Source organism: Equus asinus, chromosome 28, assembly GCF_041296235.1.
Source record: "Equus asinus isolate D_3611 breed Donkey chromosome 28, EquAss-T2T_v2, whole genome shotgun sequence".
NCBI lineage: Eukaryota > Metazoa > Chordata > Mammalia > Perissodactyla > Equidae > Equus > Equus asinus.
The window spans coordinates 18,052,200-18,071,317 of record NC_091817.1 but is presented as its reverse complement, the minus strand read 5'-3'; the positions used below and the strand labels follow the sequence as shown (position 1 = coordinate 18,071,317).

General features: G+C 41.2%; 1 protein-coding gene across 2 annotated transcripts in view; it reads left to right on the top strand.

Moving 5' to 3' along the window:
* The first annotated feature begins 2,026 nt into the window (after window positions 1-2,026).
* BRD7 (bromodomain containing 7) overlaps window positions 2,027-19,118 on the top strand; it is a 35,164-nt gene continuing 18,072 nt past the window's right edge. The window contains exons 1-5 of one of the 2 annotated variants that reach the window (XM_044761654.2): window positions 2,027-2,329; window positions 2,470-2,678; window positions 14,392-14,521; window positions 14,870-14,927; window positions 17,875-18,019. In XM_044761654.2, coding sequence (XP_044617589.1) covers window positions 2,281-2,329; window positions 2,470-2,678; window positions 14,392-14,521; window positions 14,870-14,927; window positions 17,875-18,019 — 591 coding nt within the window. In that variant the 5' untranslated portion in view covers window positions 2,027-2,280. The remainder of the gene's footprint in view (window positions 2,330-2,469; window positions 2,679-14,391; window positions 14,522-14,869; window positions 14,928-17,874; window positions 18,020-19,118) is intronic. The other variant, XM_044761653.2, reaches the window with a different exon arrangement.

Sequence of the window (19,118 nt, the reverse complement as noted above, 5' to 3'; positions counted from 1 at the left end):
GGGAGGCAATAGACACAGACTTTCAGCCTTCATGCAAAAGCAGCTCCCTTCCTTAGAGGAACCTCATCCTCCCTGGCTAACCATGGGGTCCGGTGGGGCCTGCCAGTCACAGACTCCACTCCTCTTGGCCATGGTGGTGGACGTGGTACCCAAGCTGGTTCAACCTCCCATTCCCTTGCCCATAAAACAAGCGGCCCAGCCAATCCAATCAGAGCCCTTCCCTGGGATTTTTCCTGCGTGAGGCTGACGGGGAAGAGACCCTTTTCCCAGCCAGTCAGGAAGCAGCTGCTGGTAACTGTGTTTTCAGGCATATAGGAAATAAATTTAATTAATTAATTAATTAATTAAAAGATGGAGCCAAACATACACAGAGACAAGATACAGAAAGACAGAGAAACCTGACAGCATCAAATCCCTGGTTCCCATCCTCCCTCAGGCTAGTTTTACTCCTGCCCTTCCGGGACATGTGAACCAACAAACCTTTTTATTTACTTGAAATAAGTCAAACTGGGTTTCTGTCACTCACCAACCATAGGGTCCTGAACTACAAGTCTCCCATTTCACCACTGGAGTTCAATCTTCCTGGCAGACGTGATCCCCAGGTCCAAACCCTTACTAAAGTATAAATGACTAATGCCAGATCCTTTCTTGAGAGCAGGCTGTGATTACAGGTTTATCTGAAAGTACACACACATTATAAGGCTAAAAGCAGAGACAGTCAAGCCATCCTTCACCATGTTCACTAGTAAAAAGAGCTTGTGATTCAGAAAACCTGAATTTGAATCCTACCTCTCTCACTAACTGGCAACCTACTTCACTTCTCTAGGCATCCATTTCCTCATCTGTACAATGGGAATAAGAATATTTCTGCCCTTCTTATCTTACAAGGTTGTTCTGTAGAAAAGTATCAACCTTATTTTGCTTCTCTGCAGTCACCATCCCTAGATGTACTGTATTAAACCACCTTAACACTATTATTTGGGCAAATGCCAATGAGCGGAAATGTGAGTAACTCATCTCTCCAGTAGGGTTCAGCACCTAAGGTAAGAGAGAATGAGAAGAAGGGCTTAACAGGGTTAAGGAGTGGACGTCCGTCCACAGAGCAACGGTGTTAGTCTGAACCTCCATTTGGTGTGGATCTAATAGATATATTTTCATCATTTTTCCAATATAATTTCTAAATTTTATCTTTTTTCTATTCATTTTTTTAAAAATGTAACATACACATAAAAAAAAATCAAACAATAGAGAGAAACATAAAACTAAAACAATCCACTCCACCTCCAGTCCTATTCACCTGAGATAACCACTATTAACAGTTCTTCTGTATCCATCACAGCCTTTTTATCCAGATGTCAACATTCATTCCCATAAATGGATCTCATCATATACACTCTGCTCCATACTCTGTTGATGTTGGTCTTGGAGGCCTTTACCTATCAGCACATAAGACTTTTTTTAAGATTAGAATCCTTCAGTTATTGACGTGCTGGGTTTGCTGGATCTGGCATCCAGTACAGGGTCCAATAATATTGTGAAAGGGAAGACAGAAGCAAGGGAAACCGGGATGGAAGGGAGGAGTCAAGGAAGGAGGAAGGGAGATAAAAAGGAAAGAAAAAGAAAGAAGGGCGGGAGAAGGAAGGAGGGAAGGAAGGGAGAGAGGGAAGAAGCGAGGGGAGAAGAGAGAAGGAGAAAGAGAGGAGAGAGGGAGGGAAGGAAGGAGGAAAGAGAAGGAGGAAAGAGAAAAGAGAGACAAAGAAAGAATGAGATGGAGGAGAGAGAGACAGAGAGAGACAAAGAAAGAGACAGAGAGGAAGGAGAGGAGAAGGCAGGAAAGGAAGGAAGACAGACAGAGAGAGGGAAGAGAGGGGAGAAGAGGCAAAGAGAGAGGAGAGAAAGCCGGAGAGAGGAAAGAAGGGCGATTCAGAGGTGGCCCCGCCCCCGGCCCGGACTCCGCCCCCTCACGCGGGCTGCAGCGCCACCTCCGGCCGCCAGGGGCCGCCGCGCGCAGCCGGCCGCACCCTGCGCGCGCGGCGGGCCCCCTCTCCCGCCTCCTGAGCGCCGGCCGCTCGTCGCCCCGCCGCCGCCGCTCTCGGGCCTCGGCCGGGCCGCGCGCTTCCTCCCCCAGGGGTCGCGCCGCCGGCGCACGCCGCCCCCCTGCCTCGCGGCGCGGGCTCTCGCGGGCCCCGCTCCCGCCCTCCGCTCGCCTGGCCCGGACCGGAAGCGGCGCCGCACGGCCTGGGCCTGGCGCGGGGGGCGGGCACCGGGGCCCGGTCGGACATGGGCAAGAAGCACAAGAAGCACAAGTCGGACAAGCACCTCTACGAGGGTGAGGGGGCCGGGGGGCGGCGGGGGTCCCGGGGCGGGCGGCTCCGGCGGGCCGGGCTCGGGCGGGCGGCGGGGGCCCCGGGGCGGGCGGCTCGGGCGGGCGGCGGGGGCCAGTCCAGCCCGGCCCTGCCTCCGTCGCAGAGTACGTGGAGAAGCCGCTGAAGCTGGTCCTCAGAGTGGGCGGGAGCGAAGTCACCGAGCTCTCCGCGGGCAGCTCGGGGCCCGACTCCAGCCACTTCGAAGACAGAAACGACCACGACAAGCACAAGGACAGGAAGCGCAAGAAGAGAAAGAAGGGGGAGAAGCAGGCTGCGGGGGACGAGAAGGGGAGGAAGCGCCGGCGGGTGAAGGTGAGGGGCGCGCCGGCCAGCTCTCGGGAAGGCCTCCGGGTTCGAGGCGTGTCAGGAGTAGTCATTTCAGAGCGAGGGGCCTCTGTCGGGGTTCACATTTTGTTCTGAAATAAATCGTACACTGTCAAACATACAATGAGCAACTTTGATCTTTTAGGACCAAGTTTGAGTCTGTTGATGAGAACATTGGATCAGAGCCCTTTAAGGGATGTTATACCAATCATAAAAATAAGCATTTTCTTAACCATTTGCAGTTAATAGGAAAAAATAGGTAGCTGTTGTCTTGGTTTGCGTGCTGGGTAAAATAAAAATAATCAACTTTCCTTCCGGGGATGATCACACACACACCTGGGATTATCCTAGCCCGCCTCAGCGTGTCAGTGTGTTTAACCTGTCACTCAGTGGCTTATTAAATCAATTACTGTATTTGAAGTCGATTCCCACAGGTTGGTTTTGTAGTTTCCTATTTTATACATATAGCAGAAGTTTCTATTCCATGTGATTAAAGACATTGGCAACTCACTAAATCTTAGCGATCTCTCTTTGGAATTTCATAAATCTACTTCTGCCCCAGTCTTTATTGCTTTGGCTAGACTGTGACAACAGATAGAGCTATCTAATGTTTCTTTTTCCTAAATTGTAAAAGTCATATATGGATATGACTTTTTTTTTTTAAGACATTCAAGTCTACAGAAGTGAACAAAATGAAGGGAAAAGAGTTTTCCTCACAGCCGGCTCTCATATATCCCCCTTTCCAGAGATGACCAGTTGTTTTCTTAAATTAGTGTTCATTATTAGTAAAGTAATTCAGGAACATAGTTTTGAAGAGCCTGGAGTGCTACAAGGCCTTCAACACAAAAGCCATCCCCTGCTCCATCCTGGAGTTTTACTTCCCAAACTTTTTAGTTTGTTCTTTGGATGTTTATCGCCATTTCTAAATGGAGGTTTATATTGCTGTTTATTGATTGGATTGGTTTGTCAGTTTTCATCTTTTACTGAGAAGTGACAGAAGATGAGCATCTAAACTAGCTTTCTTATACTGCTGCATGCCTCCAGTTTCCTTTGCTCCGTTCTTCCAGTGTAGGTATGTCACGATTGTTGGTTAAATCAATATTTAATGTTTATTTTTAATTATTGTTCACTGGAGACAGATATACAAATACAGATCTGAGCTTGACCAGCTGATTAATTGCTTTCATTTGTTTGGTTATCATATACTAATTCTTCCCAACTCTGACAGGTTTGTAAAACTGTAAAACCCTTCTGAGTTCCGTTTTTCACATGGTCGAATGCACCCTTTCTTTGAGACATCCATCTTGCAGGCCTCTGTCCCCTCCTGCTCCAGCCTGGATGACTTCTCTAGACCTCCTGCAACGCTCCTTTGCCTGCTTCCTGGATCCCATGTCTTCCTCTTGATTTATGCCTTGTTCTGGTAGTCTTAACTCTAGGAACTTCCTGAGAAAGCATTCATGGCAGGTAGATGTGTGTAAATTCTTACATGTTTGAAAATCTTTTTCCTCCCTCTGTATAGTTTCCTCTTATAGATTGATGATTTGACTCAGCGCGAAGTTCCAGATTGAAAACTATTTTCCCCCCACATTTTTAAAGTATTGCTCTGTGGTCTTCTGGCTTCCAGATTTGCTGTTGACAAGTCTATTGCTATTCTGATTCGTAGTCCTTTGGATAGGACCCATGTCTGCAAGTTGACATTTTTAGCGTCTTCCCCTTTACCTTGAGTGCTTTGTTCCACAGTGAAGACCCGTGCCTTCAGTTCTGAGATGTTAGCTTCAAGTATTTCTGTGACAGTTTCCTTCTCTCCATTTTCTCTCTTCTCTTTCTGGAACCCCTGCCATTTGGATGTTGGACTCCTAGGCATCATATAGTTATCTGTTGACCCTTTGTAGTCTGTTTGTATTTAAATGTGCAGCCAAAAACGCTGATTAAATGCTTTGTGCCTGGACAGAGTTTGCCAGTTGATGGTTTTCACTGTAGAGTCAATAGACAGAGACTTGATCATTTTGGTGGGGAACCCCTGATGCGTGTACCCTACAGATATTTTCTCTGGGCTCTTCAGTTTTGCCAGAGAAAGATCCCTCCTGGGAGAAGGATTTTACCTGGCTGCTGGTGTTTCCGGCGCTAACCAGGGGAAGGAGGCTGAAAGTCTTATTACTCAGTGCTCTGCCTTCAGTCCAGCATCTCTCCCCTGGCTGACTGCAGACTCTGGTTTCTATGTCTCCAAGTTCTGAGCTCTTCCGGCTTTCTGGGGTTTGAATTTTGCTCGTAGGCATCCACCTCTTTGCATGCAGGATGGTATCCTGCTTTCTCTATTCTGCAGACTCCCCACTTGTCTTTCCTCTCCCGAGTGTGTTGACATCTTTCATCCATTGTTGTCTCTTCTATATTCTTTGTGTAACCCCTTCTAACTACTTTTGGCTTTACTTCTAGCCGTTACTCCCATAACACCAGCTGATAAGCTCATATTTTTCATTTCATGTTTTATCAGTTATCTCATTCTTTTTATTAATTGCATCATACTTGGTTATATTGATCTACCTTTTTTTTTTTTTTTTTTTTGGTGAGGAACATTGGCCCTGAGCTAACATCCGTTGCCAGTCTTTCTCCATTTTGTATGTGGGATGCCACCACAGCGTGGCCTGACAAGTCGTGTGTAGGTTCGTGATCCTGGGCTGCTGAAGCAGAGCACGTGAACTTAACCACTACGCCACCAGCCAGCCTCTGGCACACCATATTTTATTTTATGTACTCTTACTTTTAAATGTTACAAGTAATGCAGCAGTGAGCCTGCAGCATTGCGCACGTGTCTTTGTACACTTTTATAAGGGTATCTTTAGGATGGATTCCTGGAAGTCTCCCCCTCTGTTCCAGCCACTCTGCCCTTTCTTGACTCTGGCTCTAAATATCATTAGCCACCATTATATTTTGATTCCATTGCAAATTAAGAGCCTTTTGCATCTACAGTCTCATTGGGACATAATACCCCGCAGAGTAAGACAGGTAAGTGGATGGGTTCTGTTGTACAAAAGGTAAAGTGGAAACTCAGAGAAGTGAAGTGAATTTGCCTAAGGTCCCACCTCCCCAGGACTCAGGGTTAGGGACCATGGGATGTTTCCAGACTCTCTGGGGTGGCATTTGTTCTGTAGAGGCTGTTCGGGTCATGCCTTTTCTCCAGGCCAGACCGGGGAGGGGGACGGGGGGGTTCTTCTGCTGTTGTTGTCTAGGCAGGGAGACTTCAGGAGGACACTCCTCTCTGAGCTGTGTTCTGGATCTCCAGGGAGTTTGAGAAACAGCAATTGCCTAGTCTCTTCGTGGGTAGAGTCAACGTGACACCCATGGGCCTGGGAGGGGCTAGGGTGTATGTGGTTCTGAGGGACTGGTGACTCTTCTGTCAGTTCCAGGAAGGAGGAACGGTGCAAGCGTTTTTCTGAAAGGCGTAGGTAACTTCTGCTTGTATTTCATTAGCTAGAACTTAATCATGTGGCCACCCTAGCTGCTAGGAAGGCTGGGAAATGTCTTTTAGGAAGAGGATGGGGTCATTGTACCCAAACAAAAGTCAGGTGTCTGTTACTTCCGAAGGTAAGGAGAAGGTAAAGTTTTGAGGAAGCAAACACACATAGAACACGAAACCCTGTGATTTTTCAAAAGTGTCTTAGTGACGTGATTTTCTGCTGAGTAGGAAGGCCCTGATTATATTAGTTTCAAATGCTCCCATGGATAGGATCCATAGTGTATCTCCCTGTAGAGTGATGGTATTAAATACCACCCAGAACATGAAGAGTACAGCATTCCTTGGTTTTAATCAGAACGTAATCTGGACACCACCCCTGTGAAAGTGTGTTGTGTTTTTTGAGTTTTTTTCCCTTAAACATTTAAATGTGGAGCAGTTGGCCTACAGTGCAATAAGTAAGATTCTGTATGGAACATTACATTGATAAACTGGTGATTTATAAAAATTACAGAAGTGTTTATAAAATCATTTAAAGTGAAATACACAACCATATATATATATACACGCACACACACACCCATTATGATTACTAAAAATCTACATATGGCACCTTTACATATAAATATTACGTTAAATGTTACGTGTAACATTTACAGATAACACCTGGTACTCAATTAAGCACATATTACATCCCGGCTTCTGTGCTTAATGCTTTTTATGTATGTTATTTCACTTTAATTCTCTTTTTTTTTAATTGTGGTAAAATACACATAGCATAAAATGTACCATCTTAACCATTTTTAAGTGTCTGGTTCAGTAGTGTTAAGTGTATTCACATTGTTGTACAACGAATTTCCAGAACTTTTTCATACCCATTAAACAACTCCCTGTTTCCCCCTGCCCCCAACCCTTGGCAACCACCATTCTGGTTTCTGTCTCTCTGAGTTTGACTACTCTAGATACCTCATATAAGTGGAATCGTGCAGTATTTGTCTTCTGATGACTGTCGTTTCACCTAGCATAATGCCCTCAGAATTCATCCATGTTGTGGCATGTGTTAGAATTTCCTTCCTTTTTAAGGCTGAATAATACCGCATTGTATGGGTATATTTTGTTTATCCATTCATCCATCAGTGGACATTTGGGTTGCTTCCACCTTTTGGCTATTATAAATAATGCTGCTGTGAACATGAGTGTGCACGTATCTTCTCAAAACCCAGCTTTCACTTCTTTTGGATATATATTGAGAAGTAGAAATGCTAGATCATGTTATCTTCTCTTTTATAGGTGAGAAAACTAAGGCTCCGAGGGCTGAAGTAACTTGCTTAAGGTCATACAATCAGTGCCAGAACAAGAACTCAGATCCTGCCCTTAAAAGTCCTTTAGTCTAAAGAGTTGTTAAAGTGGACACCAACCTCCCCCCTCACAGTACGTGGGAGAATAAAATCAGTGCCCTAACTGAGACACTTCTACTTCTGAGGGTCCTGAGATTCCGTGGAACTAGGGGAGTCAGGAGACCTTGCTCAGGAAGTAGCATTTGAGCTGGTCTTCAGAAATGCAAGTATAGTGATGTTACACTGCATATTCAGTGAATGTGAGGTCAACTGTGTATAGTGTGAGCTATTATTGTAGTGCAGTAGAATTATTTTCACACTGTACAATTAAACGTAAAGAATCACATGTGTAAAGCCATGAGTATTGTACTTTGTGGGCTACTTCAGATATTTGCAAAGGTAATCTGACAACCCAATTTTCATTTGTATGCTGGGTTGAGAACTTGATCCCTAAATGGAGTACTACACTCCTGCATAGAGATGTGGAAGTGAGGAAGCTCACACACCAAGTAGAGAATTAAGAAGAGTAGCATGAAGGTGGGCAAATGTGAGTGTGTGTACAGGGGACATAAAGTAGTTCTCTCTGAACACAGAATACGTGAAGGGGAGTATAGGAAAGATCTGAAAGGCCGTTGAGATGTCAGAGTGGGAAGTTTGAACTTGAATATGTGGGCCATTTGGAGTCAAAAACTTTCTGAGTGAAAGAATGATAGCGGTTGAGCTTTAGTAATGTTAATCTGTTAACAGTATCCAGCAGATGTTGAAGAGAGTGCAGGCTGGGTGTAAGGAGACCTACTTAGAAGCTTGTCATTGAAATAGCTCAGCTGAGAGGTCTAAATTCCTAAGTTGAAACTCAAACCTGTTCTTCTGAAAAGCGTGATCCTAACCCAAATTCTGTCTTAACAGCTTTGCAAATCAGCTTCAGGTTTAGATACTCAAAGAAGTTAGGCTGGTCCCATTGCTAGGGAGATTATCAGAATAAAATGAAAGTTGTTTTTTCAGTTCTTTGAAATCACAAGCATTAACCCAGATACGATATTATTATTTATAAAGCTGAGGTTAAGTAAAACTGTTAAAGAAAATTTAAAACTATTATTCATACACAATAAGTTTCAATAAGCACCTATGTTGTTAAAGCACTATACTGGATCCCAAGGGACATACATACTCTTAAAAACTAATATCTGTGGGGGCCGGCCCTGTGGCTGAGTGGTTAAGTTTGCACGCTCTGCTTTGGCGGCCCAGGGTTTCGCTGGTTCGAATCCTGGGCACGGACATGGCATCACTCATCAAGCCATGCTGAGGGGGCGTCCCACATGCCACAACTAGAAGGACCCACAACTAAAGATATCCAACTATGTACTGGGGAGCTTTGGGGAGAAAAAGGAAAAATAAAATCTTAAAAAAAACTAATGAGTGTTTACTATATGCCGGGCACTGTTCTAAGTGCTTTATGTTTATTTTAATCCTTACAAATAGCTCTATGGGGTAGGTGCTGCTAGTATTTCATTTTGTTGCTGAGTTAACTGAGGCATAGAGGATGAGGTAGCTTATAACTAGAGGAGAAATGAATGACTAATCATTAAGCAGAATGGACGTTCTGTCAAAGCACAGTTTATTGACTTGACTGGTGTGATTTCTGCCACCCCCATGATGTCAGGGCTGCTGTGGCTTATTGGGGTTGGCAAAAAATCCTGCTCCTTCTTTCCCACTCTGCTCTCCCTCCTGAGGTCATCCTCTTAGTCACAGAAACATTCTTCCCGGAGAAGGAAGTACTCTGACTAAGGGCATACGAGTAATGTTGCTCCTCTGATAGAAGGGCTGTTTATTTGTTTATTCAACAAATATTTACCAAATACCTACTATATATCAGACTGTACTAGGCTCAAATGATAAAGGTAAAATACAGTTCCTGTCCTACAGGAGCTCAGAGCTTGGCTGGGGATCAGACATCAAAGGATAAATAAACTTCATGACCTGGTAAATTCTAATGGAGGAATGAATAAAGTGTTCTGGGAGCCCAGAGGAAAGTGTTTCTCATTCTGTTTTGGGGAGCTAGGGAAAAGTATCATAGAGGTGACAGCTAAATTGTGCAGCCAAAGCTGTTTTCAACCTAGGGCTGAAAATGAGGCATAGCTTCAAAGTAATAAAACTGATTTTTCAATTGAATTCTAAAATCAGCTGTTAAAGGGAAGTTCTGAAATTTTTCGCACGCTGGAAGCCTTATTTGAATAGATGTAGATATCTCTATATAAATGTGTCCTCCAAAACTGCAGTATCCACCCAGCTCCACCCCCAACATGGCTGAATTCTCTGTCCTTCGGATCTCGGCTCAGCTGTTACTTCGTAGAAGACTTCCCACACTTCTCCAGTCTAAGTTAGATTCACCCAACACTTATTCTCTCCTTGAAATCTGTTTGCTTTTTCTTAATGAGTTGTTTAATGTCTGACTCTGTTGTTACACTGTCAGCTTCCTAAGGGTAGGGCTGTGTGTGTTTTATCCACCAGTGTGTATCCACACAGTAGAACCTCATTTATTTGTTGAATGTGTAACTGAATGAGTGTTCACCACGTAAGAGTTACTGTGCTAAAATTTCACATACACTATCTTATTTAATCTTCAAAACGATCTCCTGAGGTATGTATTGTTGTATCTGCTTTAAAGATGAGAAAATTAGTCCCCCCAAAATTATATAGTTTATGTATGATCTCATAGCTAATAAGTGGCAAAGCCAGAATTTGAACCCATTTTATAAACTGTACCTGTAAACCCTTCTTCCTTGGCTACCTGACATTGAGTGGCTCTAGTATTTTTGTTTCGTTTTCTTTGTTTAATTAGCATAATACACTGTTAACTAGAACTGTTAATTTTTGATTTTACATATCTGTGTTAGTTAAGTGACATTCACAATAGGATTCTATATTATATTCAGAATCATAAAAAGGAAGTTAGAAGGTTGGAATCAGAATTTTAGGTGGAGAGAGAACTATAGAGATCAAAGTCTCTCTGTTTTGTAGGTGAATCTGAGACTGAAATAGTGGAGTAACTTCTTCAAGGTCACATTCTGATAAACTAGAAGCTTGGTCTCCTAATTCCTAGTCTGGCAATAACTTGTTAGGATATCTCCGTTCAGTTTAGGGTAGTTTCCAAGTATATGTTTTATATTCTTTTTCTCTTTTGGACTCTAGCCCAAAAGGCTATATTCTGTTGCCATACTGAGTAATAAAGCAGTTACCATGGACCAGGCTGAGTAAAGTTGCTATGTAGGGGTAGTTCAGAGACATTATACTTTCCTTTGGTATTTTTTCAGCATTTCTGTTTCATGACCTCATTTCACCATCTCATTGAATTTGTAAGATAAATAAAATCAATAATTAGAACTCTGTCTTGGCAGGTGATAAAGAGGCCTGGTGAGAGTAAATGAGCTGCCTAGGAAGGTCACAGAGTGTGTTAAGGATGAGGCTGGAGCTAGAACTTGAGCCTCTAGACCATAGGTCAGCAAACTATGGCCAGCACCACCTGATTTTGTAAATAAAGTTCTATTGCAGCACAGCCACACCCATTCGTTTGTGTATTGTCTGTGGCTGCTTTTACTCTGCAGCGCAGGGTTTAGTAGTTGTGACAGATCTTACAGACCGCAAAGCCTAAATCTATACTGTCTGGTCATTTACAGAAAAGTTTGCCAGCCTCTGCTCTAGATTCATGGCACTACGCCCCTTGTTCTTTCCACCTAGGAGAGGGCTTATTGCCTTTCTGTCTGTCTGCTCGCCACAATTTCCATTTAATATGAAGGAATATATGTCTCTGGGGCTATTTTTCCATTGAACAGATGTTCTAAACTTGCCAACCTACAAAAGATTCATGCTAGTTTTTCTGGGCAGAAGATACAAAACTTTCCAAAGTGAAAAATTACTGCCCCATGGACTTCATTCCTGTCCCCAGGATACCTCAACCAACCTGGACTTGTAGGGGGATACGTAGGTTTGGGTAGGGCCACATTGTCATTTGGCTAAAGACCACATACTCTCTTGCAGCATGCACCGCTTCGAGACCAGGCCAGTGTGGCCGAGCAGATGGCTATGTGCTAGAGGGCAAGGAGCTGTGTTCTGTCTGGGGAAAGTCGAGGCCCAGAAAGGCAAATAAGTCCTCCTCCCTCCTGTCTTTGCTCATGTAATAAAGGGGTTCATTGTTCTCTGGAAAAAAAAAAAAATATTACTGCTCCAGAATATGTCATGAGGCCATAGAAAACAAGCGCCAATCATCTTAATGGTAACTGGGATCAGGTGCACGATGAGTGCAGTTTATAATGTTGATCTCTGGAGCTTTTAAACCAGTCATATATTCTGTGTTAGATGCTTTGACCCTGGGAACAGCGTGAAGCTCTCACTCTCAGTGATACTCAAAGTGTGATCCCTGTACCAGCAACACCCACATGGCCTGGAAACTTGTTAGCAATGCAGATTCACAGGCTCTAGCCTAGACCTGCTGGATCAGAAACTCTGGGGACAGGGCCTAGACATTCGTGTTTTAACAAGACCTTCAGGTGATTGTAATGTGCACTGAAGCTTGAGAACCATAATGGGACCGCAGAATTTGCGTTTATAGCAATTGTCCAGATGGTGCTAATGCTGCTGGCCTGGGCACCGCACTTGGAGAACCACTGCACCAGATGCTAGAACAAGAAGTTAGGACATAGGCCAAGGGAATTTTTTAGGTCAGAGAGATGCTGTTGATAACCTTGATTCTCAAGATTGTAAAATAGACCTTTTTGGACAATTTTACTTCAGAATTTAATTTTTAAAAATTCAAACTACAGAGAATAATAAAACTACCACCTGGATATCAGCCATCCAGCTTTAGCAAATCTCAACATTTTTCCTTTTGCTTGTGTGTTTTGTTCTCTGTTTTCGAGAAATTAGAGAACAGACACAGGTGAAGTCTTCTGTGTACCCTTCCAGAATCCCATTCCTGTCCCTCTTTCCCTAGAGAGAACCATTTCATGAGTTTGGTGTGCATCACATGCACACTTGTTTTTATAATTTTACTGCTTCTGCATACGTCTGTAAATAATATACACTTATACATTTTCAAACTTATAGTACTGATCTTGTAACAGACAGTTATTCTCAACTTTTTTCTCTAGAAATTATGTTTCTGAATCCTATACATGTCGATACAGTGTATCTTTAGCTTATTAATCTTACCTTCTATGTAAATATGCCATAATTTGTCAATCCATTTTCATTTTAGTAGGCTTTGGATTGTTCCTAATTTCTTACTATTTCAAAGAATGCTGCAGTAAATATTCTTGTACATGTGTTCATGTGTGCGGTCGTATGTCACTGAACGATGGGTGTGTTCTGAGAAACATGTTATAATTTCACAGTGCAATTTAGTCGTTGTGCGAACATCACAGAATATACTTACACAAACCTAGGTGGTATAGCCCACTACACATCTAGGCTAAATGGTACTAATCTTAGGGGACTGCTGTCATATATGTGGTCTGTCGTTGACGAAAATGTCGTTCTGCGGCTCTGCGGCGCACGACTGTTCTGTGTGGAAGGAAGTTTCTCCAGGGAACGTGCTCAGCAGCAGATAGCTCAGCAGAGTGAAGGCGTCTTCAGCTGTACTGGATACTGTTAATTGTCCTCCTAATGGTGTACCTCCTTACTCACCCATCTGCAAGTTAGATGAGCCCCATTTCTGTACATTTTCATCAGAACTTGACATTTTCAGACATTTTAATTTTTGCCAATCAGAGAGATGTGAAGTGCCTTGTAGTTTTTAAGTTAATAATTCCCAGAGTTCTATCTAGTTTTCTTGTTTCTTGACGTTTCTCGTTTTTTCTGGGAATTACCTGTGATACCCTTTACCCATTTTCTTTTGGGTTATTTGCCTTTTTACATGAATTTGTAGCTGCTCTTTATGTAATCTTGGCTAATACTTTATCAGTTATTTGTGTTTCAAGTACTTTATCTCAGTCAACAGCTAGTCTTTTAGCTTTGTTTATGGTAAGAAAATCTTTCCCTGCTCCTGGGTCATAAAAATTCTTTACTTTTATGTGAAGTTTTAAAGCTTTGCTTTGTACATTTAAGGCTTTAATTTATCTGGAATTTACTTTTGTGTATGGTGTGAGGTAGAGATCTAATTTCTTTTTTTCCCCCCATGTAGACAACTAGTTGTTCCAGCACTACTCTTGTGCCGTTGATCTATAATGCTACTTCATGATAAACCAAGAATTTTCCATCTGCATGAGTCTGTTTCTGGGCTGTGTAATCTATTCCATTGGTCTGTTTGTCCATCCCTATGTCAGACCCACATTGTCTTAATTATTATCACTTTATACAAATATTTAATATCTGATAAGACACATCTTATTGTGACCTTTTTCAAAACTGTGCTATTCTTGATGATTCATTCTTCAAGATAAATTACACGATTTTGGCTTGTTAAATTCCATGCAAAATCATGTCTTACAATTTTGATTGCCTTTACATTTTATTTATAGATTACTTTGGAAAGAATTGACTGTCTTTCAATTCATGAACATAGTATATTTCCTTTATCCTGGTCTCCCACAGTGGCTTTTCAATAATGTTTTATAATTTTTTCCAAAAGATATTAGATATCTTTTATTAGATTATTCCTAGGTATGTTATCTTGCTTTTATGAATAGTGTTATTTTTCTAATTGGTTTTTCTAATTCTGGCATATGACACTTTTTTCCCCCATTATGAACATGTTATTCTCTCCTTTTCCAGAAGATGGCAGTAAAATACATTAAGATTTCATTGTTGAGAATCTTTTTTTCTTTTCATTGGTGTCTTTTTTCCACTGAAATTAAAATGATTTGTTTTAAAGATATTGGTTCTGAAGTATTTCTAAATTATCTCCCCTTGTTCGATGTAGGAGGATAAAAAGAAGCGAGATCGGGACCGTGCAGAGAATGAGGCAGAAAAAGACCTCCAGTGTCAGTCCCCTGTAAGATTAGACGTGCCTCCTGAGAAGACTCTCGCAAGCTCCTTAGCCAAACAAGAAGGTTGGAATAGCTCTGAGTTAACTGTCCTGAATGAGAAGGCTGAAATTATTTTGAGGGTCGTAGCTGGGGAAAGTGACTGGGTTTTTAGCTTTTAAGTTAAAGTTTAAAAGCTTTTTAATGGAATTTTTTTTAAGTTTTCTTATTTCTCTCACTGCATAAGAGCTTTAAATTAGCTTCAATTTTTGAATTGATACTCTCATACTTAAACATATTTCTAATATAAGTGGGATTTCTGTATGAGATATTTAATGATGGATATTAGATAAGTCATATAGAAAGGAAATAAGCTAGGCAATACTCTCTAGAGTCTTCCTTTTTAGAACACTCTTCTTTTCTTCTTTACTTTAGAAGTAGAACAGACACCCCTTCAAGAAGCTTTGAATCAACTGATGAGACAATTACAGAGGTAAATGTTTTTTTCAACATTTTTATAACATGGAAATTGAAATGGGAAATATAAGATCCAAACCACTTCTCTGCCTGTGATTATTTAAAGCCACAGTTTGTGGGCTAAATCAAAATGTACTTGATTTTAAAGTGAATGATAAATATTTTGCCTGGCAATAGAAGTACTCCAAGAGGCTTTTAGATGTTCTCTTGGGTTTGTTTTAATTGGCATCTTGAAGAGTGTTACATAATACTCTTAATGGCAAATTTCTCTTTAATCTAAAGTAACTTCTGATGTTAAAGCTTTAAATCAGGAGTAGACAATACAGATATTTCCACTTTGCTCATAAATGAAAATACCTTCTTTATATCTGTGCAATGCTTATCATGCTGTGAATATTCAACAATGACTAAGTCTGGGAGAAGACACCAAATACCATAAATAGGACTTGTGACCTTTCTTATATGCAGAGGGGCCCCTGGCCCTGTGGCCTAGTGGTTAAGTTCAGTGCACTCTGCTTCGAGGGCCCGGGTTTGGTTCCCAGGTGCAGACCCGCACCACTCATCAAGCCGTGCTGGGGTGGCAACCCACATCCAAAATAGAGGAAGATTGGCACAGATTTTAGCTCAGGGCGAACCTTCCTCAAGCAGAAAGAGGAAGATTGGCAACAGATATTAGTTCAGGGCAAATCTTCCTCAGCAAAAAATAAAAAGATAAAATAAATGCAGAAATTTACTCTGAAAATTTCAATATCTAAATTAAACCAATGTTAAATTCTTGAAAAGGAAAAGAATAACTCAGTCTTTACTAAAATATTTATTTTGTTACCTCTCTACTCAAAATTTGAATTTTCAGCTCAAAAACATTTACGTTATTTGCAGAAGAGTCATGGGTTTAGGGTATGCATTCTAACAGTGAACTTTCTTCTCAGTGTGTTGTGCCTATATGTCAACCCCAGAACACATAATTTTTTAAGATAAAACCTCTAATGCTATTTGTATTCAGCTTTGCAGTTAAGATTAGAAGTTAGTGTCCTCTCTCCCTTTTTGGTTTTACAAAATAGTTGAGAAAATTACATCTCAGGTCTTTACACTTAAATAAATCATTCTTGTCCCAAAGGAGTGAGCAGGTAAGTTTTGGGCATTCCATCTCAATTAGAATATATGACTATAAAGTGTTTTAGCTGCCTTCTAATTTTATTTCTTGTAACATAAGACCAGAATATAGGTTAATGATGTCACCTTAGAAGAAATCTACTTAACAAAGTCTCCCTTAGTCCAAGGATGTTCACGTTGCTGAGAATATTTTGGGAAGTAGAACCTAGAGCCACAGTTTTTTGAGTAGCCTTAGTGATTGGATGATTGTTCATCCTTGAGGCTCAGTGCTAATGCTGGTAAAGAAGGTAATTGATCAAGTTTAGTAATAACATTTTTGTTTCAACCAAGGGGGACTCTTCATTAAAATGATTAATTTTAGGGGTATAGATAATTTGCTCTGAAGAGGTCCTCTAGAGATGATGAGTGTTGTTATTTGCAGTAACTGCTATACAGCATGCGTTTGGATATATAAGTTCCAAACTGGATCTTTTTGTTTATTCTCATTACTTTTTAGTCTCACTTCTGAGGCATCTTGCTGAGAAGAACAAAGACAAATTCACATAGACCTGAGTTCAGATTCCAACTCTATCTTTTATCAGGTTTATGGTGTAGAACAAATGATTTGACCTCAAGCCTCAGTATCCTCATCTCTAAGTGAGGATACTACCCACTGGATGGCTTTGGTGAGGATTAGATATAAAATACATCATGTCCCTACTACTGGGCCTGGCATGTGGTAAATACATTTTAAAAGTTGCTGCTATTACTATTTTTTAAGCCATTTTTATTGTTATAATTATTTGAAGTAGGAAACTTTGGTGTGCCAGTTTTCCGGAGGAAAAAATCAGTCTGATTACCTAATTATATAGAGTAGTGGTTCTCAACCCTGGAAATACTGGAAATACCAATGCCTGGACCCACTTTCTTCCCTAAGAGATTCTAATGTAGTGGGTCTGGAGTAAAGCCTCCCCATCCCACTGGGATTTTTTTAAATCTCCTCTAATGATTCTCATGCACAGCAAGAGTTGAGAACCTATGATAGAAAGCACTGGTTCTCAAGTTTGGGGGTATTATGAAGATCTTTTTAATGTCAGTGTTTTGAGCACACTCCTTACGCAGACTCAGTGGAAGTGATATCCATGGACTAGGGAAATATACCTACTCACTGGGTGCACTAACTCTGTGGCCTACCAAGAGTCCAAGCCTATAGTTAGAAGCCAGTAGGGAAGATTGCAGATGTGCAGTCATAGGTATCATTTCTGCCTTTTCCCCTGTGGTTGATAAAAACACGTAGTACTAGTCTCCCAAAGGCCGAGACACTGGGCAGTTAGTCTAAGTTTTTTTTTCATTTTTCTCTATATAGGAGCTGCTACTAATTAATTAGGCTGCATATTTTAAAAGATTCTCTGTCTTAAGGGTACCACTAGTATGTAAAACGTCTTAACCTTGTTATTAAATAGTTATTAGTCTTTTAAATCATTCCTTCGGGCTGGCCTGGTGGCGGAGCAGTTATGTTCATACGTTCCACTTCAGCAGGCCGGGGTTTGCTGGTTCAGATCCCAGGTGTGGACATGGCACCACTTGTCAAGCCATGCTGTGGCAGGCGTCCCACATAAAAAGTAGAAGAAGATGGGCACAGATGTTAGCTCAGGGCCAGTCTTCCTCAGAGGAAGAGGAGGATTGGTGGCAGATGTTAGTTCAGGGCTAATCTTCCTCAAAAAGAAAATCATTCCTTCAATTTTCAGTGAAAAACATGTTAGCATACTACAAATTCTTTCTGCATCTGAAGGATTTCTTCTGACTTCTGCTCCTAGACCAATAAATTTGTTTGTAGTAGAAATAAGATTATCTTTTTCATATCTTCACAGAAAAGACCCAAGTGCTTTCTTTTCATTTCCTGTGACTGATTTTATTGCTCCTGGCTACTCCATGATCATTAAACACCCAATGGATTTTAGTACCATGAAAGAAAAGATCAAGAACAATGACTACCAGTCCATAGAAGAACTAAAGGTAACTATAGTTATTTTTGTTGTGATTGGACAAATAGACTGAGCTATGATACAAAGTAACATATCTTGATTCAATTGAGAGTCAAACTCTTAGATCCTATATATACAGAATCTTCATAGAAATCTGCATGTCTGGTATTCAGAATCTTTCTAGTTGACCTTTTCTTTCACAAAGAATTAAGTTTATTTTAGTATCCAAAATCTTTGTCTTTTTCTGTCTTAGAGAACATTTTTGAGCTTGATGATAGAAAACCAGATGAAATAAGCCGTCTGCTATCTTTTATTATTTGGGGGCGAGGGGTTTAGCTAAGTTTTAAATTTCATATGTTCTACAGTACATTCTCTCAACCTTTAAGATGAAAAGGTACTTGATTTTTCATTTCAGGTCAAGACAGGTAAAATCGATATTTTAATGAAATTTAATTAGAGTAGTTTCTTTCTCTATTTCTAGCTTCTAAGGTGTGCGTATCTTCTAAAATAGAGAATTAATTGGCTTGTCCAGAAAGACTAAACAGAAGTTTAATTACGTTTTCTAATGTGATGAAAGTCAGTTGTTCCCTGAGTTCATTTCAGCTATGTTTGTTGAGTATATTTTTTTCAACTTTAAGAAGGAAATTAAAAACTTATGAGTAAAGAACCTACAAGCCACCAAGATGATGCATATGCCTGATGTTATAGTTGAAGTTTTTCCCAGCTTTACATAGTCTTGGTATATGTTGATTTCAGAGGTATACTTTTCATTTTAATCTTCCAGATAAAAGAAACCATGTTATTTGGGGGGTTTTCTTTGAGGAAGATTAGCCCTGAGCTGACTGCTGCCAATCCTCCTCTTTTTGCTGAGGAAGACTGGCCCTGAGCTCACATCCATGCCCATCTTCCTCTAGTTTACATGTGGGACGCCTACCACAGCATGGCTTGGCAAGCGGTGCCATGTGCGCACCTGGGATCCGAACCGGTGAACCCCGGGCCACTGAAGCGGAACCTGTGAACTTAACTGCCATGCCACCGGGCCAGCCCAAGAAACCGTGTATTTTTAAAATTTGCTTTGTACCAAACCACCACAAACTTAACTGGTTTGGATAATATCTATTTTACCTTTA